Source organism: Rhipicephalus sanguineus, unplaced genomic scaffold (genome assembly GCF_013339695.2).
Source record: "Rhipicephalus sanguineus isolate Rsan-2018 unplaced genomic scaffold, BIME_Rsan_1.4 Seq7869, whole genome shotgun sequence".
Lineage (NCBI taxonomy): Eukaryota > Metazoa > Arthropoda > Arachnida > Ixodida > Ixodidae > Rhipicephalus > Rhipicephalus sanguineus.
Genome location: NW_023615988.1, coordinates 1 through 20,231, shown reverse-complemented (window position 1 = coordinate 20,231; position 20,231 = coordinate 1). Strand labels below are relative to the sequence as shown.

The window sequence follows — 20,231 nt, the reverse complement described above, 5'->3', positions numbered from 1 at the left end:
CAGTGCTCTTTAAACACAGAGATCAAACAACACGGGAACTTGTGGAAGCTTTCTGCATTAAAAAAGAAGGAGAGTCCTGTGTCAGCCAAACATTGGTTTCTTTAAATGAAAAAGAAGCAAACTTAACCAGTGGTATGTTTGTTTGATCTTTTGTTGCTCCTGCGCAGTCTCTTCACGGTATCAAAGCCTTTTCTAGTTTGCCTTGTTATGGTCCCTTGCCAGCTCCTCTGTGCATGTTCTTTATGCTTATCATTTGTGTATAAATAATCTGCAATTGCGAAATAAATCACAGTTGAGAGTCAGCGCTTGTTCTGTGTGTCCTTTTCTTTGTGCTGTTCGTCTGCGCGCTGTTTTTCACCCATTATGTATCACCAACTAGCCCAACTTTCAGTCTTGCTGCAGCAGGTACATATTAACGAGGTTCGACTGTACCTCTTTGGAAGTTATGGTTAGACATGTTGTCTGCCCAGCTTTCTGCATATACATTTGATACCCGATGTAATGAAGTCATCGGGGTGCTCGAATTATTTCGTCAGATTGGGAAGTTCGTAAAGTCGAGGAAGGAATTTTTCGGTCCTTCGAAATTTAAAATTGCAATGTCGCCTGAAAGCTACCATGGCATTTTATTTGCCCCTTAATTATGTGCCCGCGCATGTGAAAAGCACGTGAGGGCAGCTAGAGCATGAATTCCTCCACTGTCCAGGTGATCCAGGTGAGGTAGACGGTCACGTGAAGCTATGACAAGCTGCTGACATTCGAAGATGGGGAGAACAAATGCAATAAATGTGCGAGCAGGCAAAACAAGAAAGTTCCAAAGAGGCATTCAGTGCCATCTGTCGAATAGACCATTAAATAACGGAAGCAATAACCATGTTCCTGTGGGAGTATTTGCAGGGACAACAAACTACTGCCGCCAGCGCCATTTGATATGTAAAAGCGACCCCGACTGCGGCGTGCAGCCTGCAGCCTCGTCAAAATAAAACTATTGTCGGGACTAAGCTGGCTAGATGTTTTACTGCGATAGCGTTACAGCGCACATGTGAAGAAAAGTCGTCTGTGTAAAAATTGAGAAGAAATCGCTGCATTTTTGCTCATTTATTTCTTGAAAATTTTTGTTAGATCGAGTTCAGTGCCACGATAGCTTAGTTAATTCGAGTTGATAACAACATTGAACCCTATGGGTGCCTGCGGGGAAATGGAAGTTTCTTCGCGAGAGTGGGAAATTTGTAAATTCGGGCTTCTTTAGATCGAGTTTTAACTGTAACTACTTTCGTAACATGACAGGATACTACTGAGCAGATTTTGGCTAGAGGTAAGCTTGATTTGCACAGAGCTCGGACAGGGCTGAAATAGCAACTGATGGACAGGAATACCCCAAGGTATCAATGGCTAACATACTGTATTTACTTGATTCTAACATGTACACAATATTCACTGGTTCAAAAATGTGAAAATAAAAGCGTAGCTGCATGTAGTATGCACCCATTTTATAGTAAAAACTCCCCTTCTTACAATGTTAACCTTAATCTTCTGGAACGTACCTGTACGTCTCTGAAGGAAAAGCCTTTGTCTTCTCACGAATGTTGCAGTACAGTTTCTACTCGCTTTAAGATGTCTTCAGGATAGGCCTTGGTAGTACCCCGATTCAAAGGCCTTCACCTCGAGAAGCTCGGTCATCAAAGGCATACGATTTACCCGATCTACACAAAGTGGCTTAGGTCATAGTTGGCTGGCTTGTTTTTAAGATCTGGATGTCTTTCTGTCTTATGCCCATGGACAGCTTTCCTAGTTGGCTTGCAGCTGATGATCTGCTTGCTCCCTTTGTTTGCACCACGTACAGACACACTTCTTAGGCACGTAATACAGTCAACTGCCGATTTTTGGGACGCCCGATTTTCCGGACATGCTCAAAAATTCGCACGCTTTCGCGGCACCGTCACCAGCCCCATAGACGTCAATGTATAAGAACGTCCGAAATTTCGGATGCCGAAGAATTTCAGCGTGCGATTTTTCGGACTTTCTGCCCAAATTGCAGGTCCGAAAGGCATTAATTGAAGCCCGCACCTCTGCCGCGTCATCTCGTAGGTTCAAACCAGCGCTTTCGCGAGTCGATCTGTTCGCGACAGTATCAGTCCGAAAGTCAGCTTCGCCGCAATGGCGAATTGTTGTGGGGTGAAGCAGACCAGAAATTCACAGGGGCCGCCATCACGGCGCCGTGCGGCGATGTCCTTACGGATAAGCAGCAGAAATGCACGGAGGCGTGATGGCGGCAGGTGGCAAACGCGCCAGTATGGCTCGATCGCTGACAAGCCTTACGATAAGCATCTTCAGTTAACTGCTCAGTAGTGCACGTGGCCTAGCGCAGTTGCATGCGTACTGCACGCATTTAGTAGGCGAGAACCCAAACTTGCCGCGCCGCCATTCAGGCTGCCGCTTTGTGCGAGACCGCTAAGTGCGCCGCGCAGACCACATGATGCACAAAACCTCTATAAAACGTCTTTAAAACATTTAAAACCTCTGTAAACTTCTATAAAACGTTTTATAGAGGTTTCGTGTTTCGTGGGACGCGTCATCACAAATGCATGCGTATGGTACACCCACAGTACAGTCGTACAGTGACTGCGTCAGCTTAGTTGGCAATGTGCTGCACGCAACTAGAAACGATCAGCAGGGGCGGCGCCAGGATTTTTTCACTGGGGAGGCACCCACGAAAAGTGAGTTCCTTCAGGGGGGCAGGGAGGCTGGGAACATATGCATTTTGTTTTGACTATGCTTGCTCTTAGGGGGGCAAAGGGGGGGGGGGTGCTCCAGCCCCCCCCCCCCCCCCCCCCGATATTCCCCACTGGCGCCGCCCCTGACGATCGGCTTCACACGGCAGCAAATGCTACGTATTGGCGGAGATTCGGCGATGCGTGTGCGCATCGTTTACGTGCGCACACGCATCGGGGAAAGCCGGACGAGACATCGCCCTTCCGCCACAGTCTTTGTGTTCAGCGTCATCGTTTCCAAACGTTCCATGCGAGTGAGCCGCAATCTTTTCCATGCTTTGCTGGTATCTGCGGCTCTCATCACGAGACTCAAATTTGCAAGTGCCAGTTGGCACGTAGTTAAGTGGGGTTCGTGGCAGGTACCAAATGTATTTGCGAGAGCCTGGGCGCACACCAAAATGCCTGATAAGTGTACTGGGAGGCATTAAAGCTATTATGTATGTAGATGTGGCGATTTGACTGCTTGAGCGGAATAAAAAAGCATGAATTCATTTTTTTGGACTGCCCGATTTTTCGGACGATTTCGCGGTCCCTGGGGAGTCCGAAAAATCGGACGTTGACTGTAAAGACATGATGCGGCTAGGCTGTGTTCCCACTATCTTCAATATGCAAAATAGTTTTTTTCTTTAATTGAGCCTTCACAATGAAAGCAGTGTATTGCCAGATATGATATGTACACGGGTTACAGTTGAGCACAAAATCAACCTTTGTCTATGTCTAATGAAATGACACACGACACACCTACCTGCCAAGTACCCTCTGGACTTGGAAGAGTGTGCCTCCCCAGAAAAAAAAAAAGAAAAACAAACCATTCCTAAACACCACTGGCGGGAGCGTCCAGAACCACCTTGAGAGCAGCCTGACAACAGAGCGAGCGGGGCAAGTAATAATAGCTCCGATCGGGCGCCACTTGTGATTTGTGTGCACACCACAAACCTTTCTGTGACATCGACAGTACTCTTCAATGTCACGGGGGGTTCGATATCCAAGTCATACAAGTGGCAAGGTTCTGCCAACTCAGATGAGCACTCGCGCTTACTTTAAAACCAAATTAAAATATCTGAAAAGCGGCATTTGCCACTAATAATTGGTCATACGTGTCCACGTATACAGGACAGTTGAACAACACAAACATCTCAATGTTTCAGTTTTGTTGTCAGGGGCCGTTTAAACAATAGGGGGTGAACTTTAGTTATCCCAAGAACAGAATAAGCTACACAAGTAATTACATATTTGAAATAAGCAAGAAAAACTGCACATAATGTGCAGTTGCATCAGAATCTATAAAGAAAAAAAAAAAAAGACGATTCTGACCCATGCGGCCATGGTATTTGTATCAGCCGCAGATAGGCTGATCAAAGGCTGAGACTGTCATCGTTGAAGCTGGTAGCAGCAATGCCTTGCCGGGTTTATTGTCATCGTTTACATTAGCCATCGTCGGTCAGTGTGCACCAGTGTGCACATCACGTGTCTATAAGGCAGCATCACTACCGGAGTGCGCATCAGTGTGCATCACGTGGTCCGTAAGGCAGCAGTCATGCTCTCTTTTGAGAAGAATCTCCTAGGTGGTGCCATGTGACAGTTGCCACATGCACCACTTTGTGATAGCCAAGAGCAACATGTGGCTGTGTACAAGCTGATTCAAGCTTGAGTTTTGTGTTGTGTGCCTTGCAGAGTGTTCCGACGCATTTACGGCAGCGGTCAAGCCCCGAGACGCTGCTGTGCACCCTCGAAGGCACCCTAGGTCCAGTTGAGGAGCCACCCATGGGGCCCAGTCTTGACCTAGGGCTTGCGCCTTCATCTTGCACGGAAAATCCCCCGGTGACCCCTGTTAGAGTGAGTGTGCTTCTGTCTCCTCGTTACCACAGGGATGATGTGCTGTTGAAAGCTACCAGACTTTGCAGTGCCCTTGCAAGCAGCCCTCTAAAACTAAATAATAGAAAAAGCTCGCAGCAAAAATATTGCAGCTCAGCGAGGCCTTGAGAAGCCAAGTTTTTCAGCAACTATACTGATAGCACAAAGTGCCCACTTTAAATTGTTTGTATCGGAAGGCCGAGAAGGTCTGGCAGATTACATTCTAAAACATGTCTGGGCAGCATGTGTGGGGGAAAATAGCTTTCACAGTGAAAGTACTTTGCTGTCAGCTTACCATGTTCTTGCTAGCTTTCAAGCTCTGGATATGTGGTATCATATAAGCAAGTTTCTTTTACAACTTAATTCGCTAGAACAACGGTGTAGCCAGGATTTTATTTTGGCATCTGAAGTAGGGGTCAATGTCTATAAAGACTGAAAATAAAAGCAGAGCGCAAAAAAGACGGGACACAAGAGACAAGAAGACGGGATGGGCGCTGTCTTTAAAGACTGTCTTTAATGGTTACATGGAATTTGTCCATATCTGTGATGACTATTAGCGTGGTTTTACGGATAATGCTTTGTGTGTATACATGTGTGTGTATGTGCATGTGTTTGCAAGTACGTGCATATGTACTTGAACAGTTATTATTTTTTCATTTGTTAGCAAGTATAGTACTGTGCGTGTTCGTGACTAGTCTTCCTTTCATGCAAGAAAATGCTTCACCAGCTTGCTGAACTGAAGATGTTGAACTGCCCATTTTGTGTTCAGGACCCCGGTGACCTGTCAGAGTCTTGGCGTGGTGATGACACAGCTGAAGAGGCTGACAACACCTCTGAAGAGGCAAGCATTGTCTCCTATGGCAGAGCTGTTGGTGTGCTCACATGGTGTGACAGCTGCAGAACTCGGCTCTGGTCCCTCTCTGAGCATTCAGCTAACTGTCCTTTGTATTTTTTTTTAATTTACCTAATTTTTAGATTTCTTGCTCTTTACAATTAACCAAAAGAGTAGAAGGGGGGGGGAGAGCCCAAAAGCGCTGCATCAAACTTTCTCTTGTGAGCTTGCACAGTTTTAAGACAATTATCTGTAGGTTAAACTGGGGAGAAAACAGCGTAAAATTGAGACAGGACACAAGACGAAGAAGGCACGACAACAGTGCTGACTTACAGCTGATTTTATTATGACATGTGGGCACATATATATACCTTCACAGTCAACTAGAAAACAAACGTGGTTCACTGGCGCCTCTATCTCATCAACGTGCTTCATCACTGGGTGCCACAAGCACGTGCTGTACACATAACCTACGGTTCAAAAAATCTATTTCTTTCATTGACAGGGTTAGAGATGGCATGCTCACACAGTTATTTTTGACACATTCTATCTCTGCAACTTCAATAATTTCCCTAGTTCTATAATCTTTGTTTCTTGCTACAACTTTTGTTTTTGGAAAATATTGGTCTGCAGCTACAATCTCTGCAATGGAGACCTAGGTGGCCACTTATTGCTCTATTTACATTGTAGTTATGCTCCTTCAGTCGCTCATTAAGGCATCTGCCTGTTTGCCCTATATATTTGCTTCCACAGGACAGTGGGATTGAATAGACAACACCCTCAGCACAGTTTACAAACTGATTTACAAGCTTTATGGGACAAGACTGTGGCTGTCTTTCTGTTTCGTTCACTTTTGAACACATTGCGGACAATTTTTTAGGCACAAAAAATACAACTTCTACATCGGCATGTTTTCCTATCTTTTTCAAGTTTGTGCGCTAGCCGGTGGATGTAAGGTATGACGGTTGTTTTTTCCCTTCTTTCTGTTGTGTCTTCTTGGTCACCCTTCCTGTTTTCCTTTATCTTTTTTAGAACTGATTCCGCTACGGAAATTAGCACATGCTTCGGGTAAGCTGCTGTTTCAAGGCGGTCTACCTGTTTTTTAAAACTTTCTGTCATCAAATGCAAACATGACTACAGTCGCCGACCGATAAATCGGACACCGATAATTCGGACATGCTCGGTAATCCGGACTGCCGCGCGGCACCGCCAGTGTCCCTATAGAAGTAATGTGTAAAGACGACCGATATTTCGGACAGCCGCCAGCTCTACATTCGATAATCCGGACCCTGTCCGAGAGTGTCGCGCACGCTGAATCGACCGCCATTATCTTCTGATACCCAGACAATACAAAGTATGGCCTCAGAGATCTAAAACTACATAATCAAAACCAAAACTATTGATCTATGAGGCTATAGGTTTTAAAATTAAAAATGTTGATCTCAGAGGCACTGCACAACTGTGGGCTCGCATCGTCATCGCGACCAGCCTGTTCCGGTTCCGGTACGTCCGCTTTGCGAGTCATTTCGTCATTCGTGTCAGCGTGCGGTACAGCGTTCTGCCACGTTCTGCTCGTTCATTTTTGATTTTGAGACTTCGCCGCGCTCTGCTTGCTCCACTGTCTCAAGATACTAGTATCTCCGTGAAATGGCACCCACGGTGCCCTCACAGCCGACGGCGAAGGCCGGGCCGACGACGTCGAAGCGCGGCAAGTACACGACGCTAACAATGGCGAAGAAGGCAGCCATCATTCAACAAGTGCAAAGTGGTCGCCCGCAAGTCGAAGTCGCCCGAGAATTCAACGTCTCGAAGCAAACCGTGTCAGATTACATGAAAAATAAGGACAAAATTTTGGGCGCATCGGAGAAATCACGCGGAAATGAACAGAAGAGGGTGCGCGAAGGTTGTCATCCGCAGTTGGAAGAAGCGTTGAGCATCTGGCTTAACGCTACCGTCGCTCAACGTGTTCCCGTTTCCGGCCACCTATTAAAGCAAAAGGCTGAAACCTTGGCTCTTCGACTTGGCATCGATGGATTCAAGTTCAGCGATGGCTGGCTTCGAAACTTTAAGAAGCGGTACGATCTCGCTTTCAAAAAAATGTGCGGTGAAAGTGGTGCCGTGGATAACACACTGGTAACGAACTACCGTGGTGAGAAGTTGGTGGAGCTGCTTCGGCGCTATTCAGCGGACGATACCTTCAACCTAGACGAAACCGGGCTTTTTTATAAGCTACTGCCGGAGAAGACGCTTGCCCGTTCTGGAGAACCATGCCACGGAGGGAAACTGAGCAAGGAGCGGATCACTGTTGTTGTCGGCAGCAACGCTTCCGGCTCGGAAAAGCTCCCGCTTTTGGTCATAGGGAAATCTAAAAACCCTCGATGTTTCAAGGGGAAAAAAAATTTGCCTGTATGGTACGAAGCAAACACCAAGGCGTGGGTCACGCAAAAGCTGTTTGAAGAGTACGTCCGCAAATTAGACCGAAAGTTAGAGCTGCAGAAGCGCAAGGTCCTCTTGTTTGTCGACAACTGCACTGCCCATGCGCCGATCAGCTCTTTGAAAGCAATCGAACTCGAGTACCTGCCGCCGAATACGACCAGCGTTCTGCAGCCTATGGATCAAGGGATTATCAAGAATTTGAAAGTGCACTATCGTTCCCGTCTGCTGCAGCGCGTGTTGCTGTGCTTAGAAAGTCAGATGAAATACAAAGTGGACTTGATGTCCGCCGTGAGCATGATTGCTGACGCCTGGAAGGCCGTGTCGGCAGACACGATCAGCAACAGCTTCCGGCATGCTGGATTCACGTTCCGTGATGAATCCGGCACTGCAATTGAAGAGCCGGACCTGCTGCCCAGCGCAACGAGCTTCGATGCGGACATTATTGACGACTTGCGAAGCTGTGGTATGCCGATTCCTGACACTGTCAACTTTGAAGACTTCGCAAACGTCGACAGTGCGGTGTCGTCGTGTGCCGAACTAAACGACGACGAAATAATTGACCAGGTTGTGCAGTCGTCTAACAGCGACTCTGACACCGATGACGATGACGCGCCGCCGCGTGCTCCGGAGCCGTCGCATGCGGAGCTATCTCGAGCCTTCGCTGTTCTTTCGTCCTCGTACAGCGATCACGCCACACTGGCGGAGATAGGGGCGGACTTGGTTGTGCGAAAGCGCAAGTGCGTGCAGCAACGCATTGACAACTTTTTTCACCCCCAGGGACACTGAAGTGTGAATAAAATGATTTTTTTTCTGACGCGTTCGCTATTTCGGACATTCGGTAATTCGGACTTATTTACTTTCCCCGTGGAGTCCGAATTATCGGTCGTCGACTGTAGTTTAATACGTTCGTGAAGCACGTCAAAGCAATGGACCTTTTTACAAGCTTTGTAGGAAACAGTTACCTTAGCCATTGTCTTACTAGCACAATTTTATCAGCGTGATAATTTTCGGGGGGCATATATCATGGTCTGACATAGTATTTTCTGCGTTATTTGTGACGGGACCACTGTTTAGAAGTCTGACTTCCACTGAAGTGCGTTTTTTCATGATTCAGTGTGACATAAAAATGGAAGCCGTAAAATGGGGTGGGCCAAAAGTGCACCCTGTGAGCCACTTGCAGTCCTCAATCAAAGATGGTTGGGCATATGGACTTTGCAAATATACATTACTTGCAGGGGCAGCTCAAGGGTGCTCCTGGGTTTCTGTGAAGTGCAAATCTATTCATATAAATGGCAAGTCATGCAGAACAGCTATATACAAATGATGATTCGTGTGTTCTGCTATCACCTGCAGCGGCCACCAATTGTACACTTCTTATGCTTTCGTTGAGTTGATTATGGGGAAGCTTAGGTGCCAGGGTTCACATAGTATATTTGTAAGGTTTTTGTTGTTTGAGGCATTTTTTTAAAACCTTGTAGTTCAGTGTAGCATTGTGGCCTGTTTAGGTGTAGCGAATTTCACAACAGAATGCGTCAAGCTGTGTTATTGACTTTGAGAATGCCGGAATTTGTGTGAATGGACTGTACTGTTTGGAGCACCTCATTAACTCGCACAGCTTGCCTGATTGCTCACCTCATTGAGTAGGCTAGCCTCACTTCTTGCTTCACAGTGTCAGGAATGCATGGCTTGTCCTAGTGGCTAACACAGTGCACCCTCCCTTCCCCCTTTCACACCGCCTGTGCTGCTAACCGCTGCTGACAGGGATTCCTGGAAGGTGAGCTTCCCGGATTGGATGACAGCCTCGAAGGCCGACCATTGCAGGTAACGTTTCGTTCTCTCCCCGGGGGCAGTTCTGCAACTGGCTATAGACGCGCACTTTTAATTGCTGCAGATGAAATGTTGCGCTTGCATTTGAAGCTGTGCAGAAAGGCATTATAGACGATTTTTGAAGCATTAACGCACTTTAATTATGAAGTAATTGAAATGCTTTGCACTGCATTAACATTGTGCTAGAGTGACCATAACTGTTGAGTGAGGTTCACGGCTTCATTCTTCCTTTGAACATGGCTGTAGGATTGCCGCGTTCTTGCTGTCGTAGTTTTTAGACTGCAGTGCAAATTGGGGTAACCATAAGCTTTGGTGGACGTGTCCGTAATTTGGAGCCACACACACACACACAAGAAATGTGCCTTGGATCATTATTATTTTTTGTTTGTTCAGTGAACTGGGAGTGCGGGAACAGACAAAAGACGACGAAGAACTACACAACAAATTTTGTTGTCCTTTGCCTGTTCCCGCGCTCCCAGTTCGCTGAACGAATATGTACCAACTAGCCCACCTATCGATGCTTTTACAATGTATTTTTTGTTTGCTTATTTACGTACTTTCATTGCCTCAGACTCGTGATTAACAAAATGTATCACTTAGTTACTTTGCCCTTTTAGAGGTGGTGAAATGATTGGTTGCAGTATAGGTGTGAAAGTAGTTCCAGTTGCTGCTTATTTGTGGCAAAAAGGAAACGTGATAGATAGCTGTGAGAAAAAGGCCTTGACAGCTGGAGAAAAAATGCTGTGGTCATAATAGTATAGCAACCAACTTGTTTGGTTGTTTATGGTTTACCAAGTTCTTCAAGTCTTTGAAACTTCACATAGGTTTGGCATCTGTGGATACCTGGGTAAATCTTAAATCTCTTCAGTGATGGATATAGAAGTCGTAAAGTGTGCTGCTCAGGTAGTTGTGTATAGTCATTGCAAAGAAATGGGATTTGATGGCAGGCTTAATTCTTGTGCAGAGCTCAAGTAGACGATCCAGAAGCTGAGAGTAGCTCTGAAATGCTGCTTGGACAATTTGTGCAAAGCAGACGACTACTTATCTCTTACTGTAGCAGAGTGAGTGATAAGGAAAGGCAAATTCTGTTGACAGTTGCAGCAAATGTGTTCAGTGGCGTTGGCCAATGCTCTCTAGGACAAAGTGCAGATCACTTGGTAAGCTCCTTTACTGCACCTATTCGGGGGGGAAGGGGGAGATTTATTTTTATGCAGAAACTTTGCTAGTACTACTACTACTACTGTAGCTAGAGCACTGCATAGGCCTGGCCACCAAGCCCTCCAGCAGGGTTCGCATTACGTCAGCACTTGTTGATTCCGGTCCAGACTGGCCACAGGCCTAGTAGCTCTGGGCTCGGGCCTCGGCTGGCAATAGGCCCAGGCAAACTGTGGGTCATAAAACTGAAGCCGTGTGTTAAATCAGTGGGGCCTGTTGGCTTCTGGGAAATATGAGGCAGGCAGGCCATGACACAGCTGTGGTAGACTGCACTGATATGTGTTCATCACTGGGGTGCTATCGCGGAACGATGCCTCATGCCATATTCTATGCTATTCTTATCATCCACCACTCGTGGCTGGCTGATCGTGTTGATAACACGGACGGATTGTCGTTCTGACCACTGGCCAATTGCGAAAAGCACGAAAGGCATTGGAATCGGAAATAGCATTGTTCCGCGATTGCACCCCTGGTGCTCTACAGTCACTGGGAAAACAGTAGCAGTTGTTGACTGAAAAAAATGCATATTTATTGTGACAATATGATCACACATGAGCATTGCACTTGCTTGTCTCCACTTTGTATTTGTTGGAGCAAGGAGAGCTTAATGCAGCAGTGTACCCAGTACCGTAAAAACCCGCGTATAGCCCGGGGTTTTTTTCTAGATTTTAGGGTGCGAAATTTCGGCCCCGTACTATATGCGGGTCCCAAGAATTTTCGGCCCAAATTCAGTTTCGGTTTCGGCATAGCGCGGTGCTATCATCATCATCAGCTGTCTGCGCGCTTCTGCGCTAGGTAGTGTTAGCGGCGTTAGTCTTAACTGGTCAGTTGGTCAGTGGCCTTTGCTTCAACTTGGTGCCCATAACGACGGCCTCGATTTTGCTCCTGTGATTTTACGCCATGTCAGGACCGCGCAGGCAGTACTCTGCTGCTTTTAAAAGAAAAGTTATCGCTGCTGCCGAAACCATCGGCAACTGTGCCGCGGAGCGGCAGTTACGGAGTCAACGAGCGGAGCATTCGCGGTTGGCGGAAGCAGAAGGAAGCCCTCTTTGCATGCAGCGGCCAGCGAAAAAGTTTCCGCGGACCAAAAAATGGAGCATTTCCTGACGTGGAACGAGAACTCACAGACTTTGTGCGGGAGCAGCGAGCTGCACATCTCGCTGTCAACATCGAGCTGCTACAAGCGAAGGCAAGGGAGATCGCTCGAGACAAAGGCATTCAGCCGGAGGATTTCAAAGCGAGCAAGCATTGGGTGTCTCGCTTCATGCGCCGCGCTGGGTTCTCCCTACGTCGGCGTACGTCGATCTCCCAGAAGCTACCAGAGAGCTACGAAGAGCACCTCGTGGCTTTTCAATTGCGTTGCGAAAGGCAGTCCCCTTTCAGCTGGGCCAGATCGGCAACGCGGATCAGACGCCGGTCTACCTGGATATGCCCTCGGCGCTGACGGTGCATCAAAAAGGCTCCAGGCAAGTTATCGTGCGGTCGACTGGAAACGAAAAAACGCGGGTGACTGTAATGTTATCCTGCACGGCTGACGGTCGCAAGCTGCCACCCTACGTGGTGTTCAAACGAAAGACGCTGCCGAAGGGGGAGAAGTTCCCGAAAAATGTCGTCGTCCGCTGCCAGGACAAGGGGTGGATGGACGAATCGTTAGTCCTTGACTGGATAAAGTCCGTGTGGTGTCGACGGCCCGGAGCACTGCTGGGGCTCCCTTCGATGCTTGTGCTCGACGCGTTTCGGTGTCACCTGGCCGACTCCGTAAAGCGACTGCTGCGCGACTCCCGCACCGAGCTCGTCGTCATCCCGGGAGGGATGACATCACAGCTGCAGCCGCTTGATGTGTGCCTTAATAAGCCATTTAAGGACCATGTCAAGCGCCTGTACGTGGAGTGGATGAGGTCCGGAGAACCAGAAGTGACCCCTGCCGGACGGCTGAAACGGGCCTCGCCAGCGATGCTCTGCTCGTGGATAGTCGAGGCTTGGGCCTGCATTCCAGAGGCGCTCGTTTGCCGCGCCTTCAAAAAGTGCTCCATCTCCAACGCGCTTGATGGCACTGAGGATGATGTGCTGTGGGAGAACATTTCCGACAAGGGAGCTTCGGAAGAGAGTGCGTCCGACGACGACGATGAATGAAATGTCAATAAATGCATTTTTTCCATTTTCCTCGGACTATATTCGGGTGAAAACTTTTTTTCTCACGTTTGCTATCCCCGAATTACACCCCGGACTATATGCGGGTCCGAGCTATATGCGGGTTTTTACGGTAAACCATGAATGTCCATTAGATATCCATAGAATGCTAGTCTCAGGATATTCAGTACATCTTCTGGATATCTACATTTCTCCACATGACATTTCACGGTTGTACTACAGATCATCTAAAATGCACCCGGATCACGCTCGCAGTACGTTGTATGGATATTAAGGCTGGATGTTCTGTACATTTAAAAGATGTTTTTCGAATAGGCAGCACACAAAAGGGCAACAAATACGCACACATAAGACTAAAACACAAGCGCTGTCAGCGCTTGTGTTTGCGTCTTATGTGTGCGTATTTGTTGCCCTTTTGTGCGCTGCCTATTTGAAAATCATGGCTCACCAACTAGCCCATCAGTACATATTAAAAGATGTTCATTCCTTAAACTCGCATCCACATGACGTCTAGCGGCTTGTGAGGTGCACTAATTATGGCTCTCAAAAACGAACGCTCGACAGACTGTAGGCCACAATACTTTTCGCTCACTTGAGTGCTAGCTATATGTACTGTTGTAACCTGAAAGTAACTGTTGCGAATCACTATTTTGTAAATTTTAGTATTTATGATTTTGGAAGTAGGTGTAGGTGTCTCGGCATAAAAGAGCAGTTGTATTGTACTGCCTTCTATGGAGAGCACGCTGCATACCTTACATTGTTCCTTTTAGGTATATAGCTCAATATACATCTGATAACACATCAAATGTGCAATACTCTTCTCGGGCTATTGCAATGTTTTGTTACACACAATGAGTACAATGCATTGCCCTGAAAGATTACTGCACATACGAGTGTTTCAATACTGGCGAAATGACAAGAGAATGAAGTGAGTTGAAAGCAACAAGGCAGTATCACATAAGTTTATATGAGCAAAGCAATGCTCTAAACCATAAGAGTACTCTCAACGTGTAAGAACACAGGCTAAATGTCTAGAGAACGCAGATACACTCAAAAGAAATGAGGCGGTATGATAAAAGTGAACTGTGCACCAGCTGAAGACTAAAACCGAAACTGTCTGCCAGCAGTCCCATAAGTCCAGACAGGCTCCTTGGCCGAATTAGTGTGGTCTTGTGGGTCACAGGAGGGGCTACTTGATATGCTCAGTCCGATCGCTGTGTGCCTGGATTCAAGTAGAAAGGAAGGTAAAAAAAAAATAAAGCCGGTACAGTAAAGGACTCGAGAGTTCATGAAACTGCTTGAACCAGAGAAACTTGTCGCATTGCTCTTTCTATTTTATGCCTTAAAGTGGCTCTCTTGCAAAACACATCAATGGAGCCCCAATTCTGTGACTTTGAGGGGGCACCCAAAACTATCGTAAATTGAAAAAGTATTAAGATACGCAGAGACTGTCGGTCTTTCCCCCAAAAAATCTGACATGAAGGCGCACTGCTTCAAGAAAAGTAGATTAAATTATTTTAAAAAACATGACAGCTAAGTAATGAACTGGAGGAGGTGAAAGTTAATTATTATCCAATGTAATATGTTTTTTCTCCAGGATAAAATGAGTCAGGGCATTAACTGCAGTGAAGAGTCAAGTACAAAGCTGAAACCTGCTACAAACGGCCTTCCATCAAGGGTGTCAAGTATGGTGTCATCATCACTAAATGGTGACGGAGAACATTTCTTGCAAGCTTGAGAACATTCATACTGGACACGACTAAGCCTTGTGTGTGATGCATTAGTTCCCAATCAGGTGCAAACAATGAAGCGCTGCTTTTATTAAAACTGCTAACATGAAAGGAAAAGTGTGTTATGCACTAAATACGGCTACAAACGCTGTATTATATATATATAGGACAGACGATATATATATCCAGATTTCCAAATACTAGCTTGCACACAACCTCGATGAGGTCCGTGTAGATTGTTTAGGTAACAGCCTGAACAAGCATGCAATCAAGCAGTATTCAGGAGCAAATTAAGGAACTGGATCACTGACTGCAATGAACTGCAAGACAATTTTCCCATTCTATGAAGGCAAACTGTACTTTTCCCCTTTTCTAATTCTCAATATAGGAGCTAATCCGTTCACCTAGCCGGTATCACTACCCTACAGGGGCCCTGCAACACTTTTTGAGCATGGTCAGAAAGCACTGCCAATAGGTAGTCGAGGCTCCCGAGAACACACAAGCCAAATATTATAGCGCAGCACGAGCCCTGGATTGTACATCAAATTCTCAAAGTTACCTAAACATTGCTCCCTCTTCTCTCGACAAATGATGTGTGTTAGTCCACAAATCATAGCGTGTTTGTGCACAGTTCCGCCATTGGCTGATTTCAGCATGGCGCTTATTCCAACTAAGCTTTGGCATGCTAGGGAAAGAGACAACAAGCAAGCGCACACAGCTAAACAAATAAAAACAGAACTACAGCTGCGACATACCACGAAAAACAACGCTAACAAATGCACAGTACTACACAAGGACACGCTAAACTAAGCTCATCATGGCTACTCTGGCAGCTACAAACCATTACATCAAGGAAACGAAGCAGAAGTAATGATGTCAATATCACCGAGGCATGCACGGCGATACAGAACTGTGCGTTTAGGAAAACGCGACTGCGAAAATGAACAAAAACCTTTATTCACGCATTACACAACGGCCTTATTCACTAAAGGAAAGCATAAGAGAACGTACCTTTGCTGGCCAATGGCCCACTGCCGAGGCGACCGGAGTTCAGAAACTCTTCTACCGTTCTTGTTGCACGCGACACAGCCAGAGAACATCCACCACACAACGCCCAACAGCGGTCAACGTAAGTACACATACGTCAGATAAAAAGCGGCGGACAAACGACGCTGCTGGCAGCGTTGGCCCTGGCAGGACCAACCCTCAATATCAAACCACGACTGGTCCAAACATGTGCGCAATGCGCAATGTGCATACATGTGCGAAAGAAAACGTGATGGCGATGGCGGTGATGGGGACGACGTCGACGCGTGTCACAACCATGGTCACAACTTAGGGAAAGGTTACGTACAAATTTATGCTTTATACTGCCGCTAATTTTAATTTAAGAGTAACTGTACTAAGTTTTTACAAAAGTAATGCATTTTTGTACAAATCATGGCGGCCATGACGTATTTTGCGTTGCAAACGGAAGTAAGCATAGCCTTTGAGACTTAAGATGTAGGCTTCAAGATGTGGGCCGGGATCAACAAATATCACTCTCCCGTTAGAACGGGCGTCCGTGGATGGCCAGATAACATCACAAAAATAACACAAATAAAATGCACCGATGGTACAGTGTGCACAACTCATACCGTACCGGCAGACACGGCGTCTTGCGGCGCAGAGCCGCAACCACGGTGCAGGGAGCATGGCCTCCGAGATTGGCAGGCGCGTGCACCGCCGATTAATGTCGGAGGCCACGCAGAAAGGAAAACCAAAAAGGGACGGGGAAAAAAAAAACCGCGAGCCGCTTAGAGGTGGGGGAACACGCAGCGCGCGTCTTTGGCAGCGTTGAAGAGCAGACGACAGCGGTGTTTTCATCAGCAAACGCCCAATTTATTCCGTTCTTTTTCTTTCTCTTTTGTTGCATCCGTTTCTGCGAGCTAACGCGAGGAATCAATGTCAGACTTCAGTGGATGCGCCGATCTAGTGTCGTTGAAACATTTCTTGATTATTTCTAATCCCTTGAAGGTCGGTGTTTTGTGAAAAATAAGCACAAATGTGCACCGTTTGTAACTGACGTCCAAAATGCATCCATCGTTCACACAGCGTACATGTGCATCGTACGTCCGTTACAATAAGCCTTTGTATATCTTTTAGACGTCCACATTGCGCAAAGCGAAAATTGGACATCTTTCAGACGCAAATAAGACATCTTCTTTCGTCCTAGATGTTTGGATTATACCGCTACGTACCATGGACATTCGTGGTTTACTGGGTAATAGTCGTTCTGAAAGACAATAGACCAGCATATTAAGATTTACATTCCCGACAAGTTTATTGGCTCAAGTTCCAACCTTTTAGGTTGCGATGGGTATTTGAGATTCAAAAGCGAGATGAAATGCCTAATCGCACCCAAGATTGTTTACCTATGCCTTTGCCAATTTTACTACACTACTGTGAGAAGTGTAGCATGTGCAGTCATGTCACACTTTAATGCACGAGCATGACAAGCAGATGTAAATTTTTTATTCTGTTTTTTTAACCCTTTATGGGGCATGATGTTATGAGCAACGCACGCCACCTATTGAGGGTGGCATTGCCATTTCTATCGGCTTCTTATAATAAGTACAAAATTTGAGCTCTCTGTTGTTAAGGGTTTTCGAGAAAAAAGTGGGACATATGTGTCCAACTGATCACTGAAAGACAGTCATTTCGGGAAAAAAATGTGCTTTTATTTTTTTATGCAAACTTGCTGCTGTCTTACAGACCACAAAGGACAGAGCCTACAAATACCTACTCTCTATCACAAAAAGAAACACAACTAAATATCTATTGTGCATCCACTTGCTAACGGCACTTGAGCAGCACATGTGGGTACTGGGCATGCCTGCAACAGTCTAATTTTTGTCCATGGAGGAAGCTCAACTGCTTCCTGCACGGGAAGAGGCTTCCCTGCATGAAGCAGAATGAAAGTTGGATACTGCAATCAGTTGCATACAATGTTAGACTGGCTACGCTTTTGGAAATATGTCACTGAAAGGTTGTCAACTTTGCATTGCACCAATTTTGGAGGAAACTGTGTGGGTAGGAACAAATAAAATCACTATAATAGCACATTTAGGAACTCATGAGTATGAAATAAACTTTTCAAGCTTACCGCTCTTGCTGAATCGGGTGGAGAGTGTGCCAAATTTGACAAAAAAATAATACAGCGCGTGCAAGTGAAATGGTTCGTTTGGAACACGGGTGCATGCTGGTACCTTGCGAATACCATAAAAACAACTACCAAAACCACTTTCTAAAACATCCAGCGATCGATTCAGTGGTCTTGTTCTAAAAAATTAGAACACGGTGAATAAAAAAGTGGGACATACGAGTCCCATTGCCCCACAAAGGATTAAGCAGGAGCTTTAGTTGAAAGATTCACATAGTGAACTCTGCCTCTTGCAAATAAAGAACATGTGTTTGGCTAGCAGCTTCACAACAATTAAAGGAGTACTGACACAAAAATTTTACATCTTGTTTTTTCTGTTGCAATTAGTAGCTAACAACCCACTTATCACGGCTCAAAACTTTGGCTGCTTGAACGTGTGACGGTCAATTATTTGGAGACGTTTTTATATTGCCCAGTTGCAGTTTCGGTTTCAAAGAGCACCGAGTGAGGTGGGACCCAAAATGGTTTTCATGTAAACATAGCTGGCTATGTGAGCACACAAAATCGTGCTCACATGAGCACCACGTTGACGATTCTTTTAAACGAAGGCTCCCTGGGTGCTGCTATAGGCCACTCTAGGATGTTGTAAATATGCGTAACCTCCCACAAATGCACGGCTGAGGCAAGGACGTAAGCCTTTGTAATCCTGTACGAGTCTTTAAAGGAAGTGCCCCCTCATTCCGTTGAAAAGGTCTGCTAGGAGAGAGTGCTCGCAAGAATCATGACGGCCAGCACAAACTCGGGTGGCTCTTGGTTGTTTACATTAAAACCAAGTTGGTGTCTATGTCGTGAGGTGGGGTATTTCGCGTGCAGTTCCGCTCTAAACACCCCACCCAAGATACCCTCCAGATATATTCTAGGCAAACACATATAACACAGTTGCCCTTGCACAGCAAACTGTGTTCACCCTAAGTACACCTGCAGTGGGATTTGCATTACTGTGCATTTGTTGATAGCTGCGACATTCATCTTAAGGTGCATGATCTGATGCAAATTGCCTGTACTGTACATCTCATCCTGAAAGTTGAATCACACTTGTCAAGTAAGAAATGGGGATGAGAATCCATGAATTGACGTTAAAATTACCAGAAATGTTTTTGCATCAACCATTGTGCAGCAGAAACAACATGCCAAGTTTAAACTTGTTGCTTTTCAAAATATCAGGGCAGTAACAAAAATTATAGCTTGTGAGTGCTTTGTGTGTACACATCTTTTGTGATTCTTACTTTGTTACTTACGTAAACAGATTCTGATTTCAAAGTTACTGCACAAATAGCAGGTGCATAGCTACTAAATAGAAAAATTTAATTTCGAAATATTTTCTATTGACTAAGTATTCAACACAGATGGTGATTCATAGCGTGCAATATTTGTTGAATGACGTCATTGTACTTGACAACATCCTGAACTTGACGATGGAAGCATTCAGTCATGCCTTCTGTTCACCTTCAAAAAATGTAAACCTGAATTGTGAGTTTTGTCCTTTCAAGCAAGGCATATCGAGTGTAGCTAACAGTGAGGCTCGTGTTGGTGTGTGCAGTACGGCACTCCCCCTGAAGGACCGCCCCCCACCGGTGGCCGCGTGCCTGTGCAGCAGAGTAGCATTCTGTCCATGGACGATGAGGAACGCACCTCGGACAACGAGCGGTCAGCACTTTGGAACATTTCTTTGCTGCACTGTGTTTACTACAATGACACCCAGCTACTCTCAAACCTGCTATAAAGTGAAATGGAATATATTGCCATGCAACGGAGAGCAGCCAGCAAAGTGGAACATTCTTTTCAGGCCTTGGCCTCATGTGCCCCCCCCCCCCTTCCATTTGTCCGCTTGTCCGACATTTCCGCTAGTAGGAAGGCGATCACCTTAGGGCAATCTGCAACCTGGGAAAACCACTGTACAGGCCATCCGCTCTGCCGCCACAGCTGCTGTATCTAGGCTTGTGCGAATAGTAAATTGCAGGCTCGAAGCGAATTCGAAGTGAATAGTGATTTGGTTGAATAATTTCGGATCAAATTCGAATGGTACATATCATATATTATAAGAAAAATGAGCATATTTGTCATGACCCTACTAACCTGCACAATATTTTTTAAATTGAAACAAGGCATTGTGCAAATGTCATTCTCTTTGGTTCAAAGAGAAGTGGAAGAACCTTTGAATAGTAGCAAGATTTGACTTTCGGTAGAATGCAAGTGACGAGATAGTTGTTTTGAAC

At 45.9% G+C, this 20,231-nt stretch overlaps 2 protein-coding genes across 2 annotated transcripts in view; both read left to right on the top strand.

Annotated features, from left to right (window-relative positions):
• The window catches only part of LOC119378337 (rho guanine nucleotide exchange factor 12), a gene marked incomplete at its 3' end in the record, with an annotated part of 50,812 nt that extends 31,150 nt beyond the window's left edge, over nucleotides 1–19,662 (top strand). The window contains exons 7-10 of the mRNA XM_037647504.2: nucleotides 4,443–4,604; nucleotides 5,392–5,463; nucleotides 9,652–9,711; nucleotides 19,556–19,662. Of these exons, the coding sequence (XP_037503432.2) occupies nucleotides 4,443–4,604; nucleotides 5,392–5,463; nucleotides 9,652–9,711; nucleotides 19,556–19,662 (401 nt within the window). The remainder of the gene's footprint in view (nucleotides 1–4,442; nucleotides 4,605–5,391; nucleotides 5,464–9,651; nucleotides 9,712–19,555) is intronic.
• LOC125756793 (tigger transposable element-derived protein 4-like) lies at nucleotides 7,009–8,782 on the top strand. The gene has a single exon (XM_049411747.1). It carries the CDS (start codon nucleotides 7,102–7,104, stop codon nucleotides 8,674–8,676), a length of 1,575 nt encoding a protein of 524 aa, XP_049267704.1. The 5' UTR covers nucleotides 7,009–7,101; the 3' UTR covers nucleotides 8,677–8,782.
• Nucleotides 19,663–20,231: the final 569 nt, after the last annotated feature.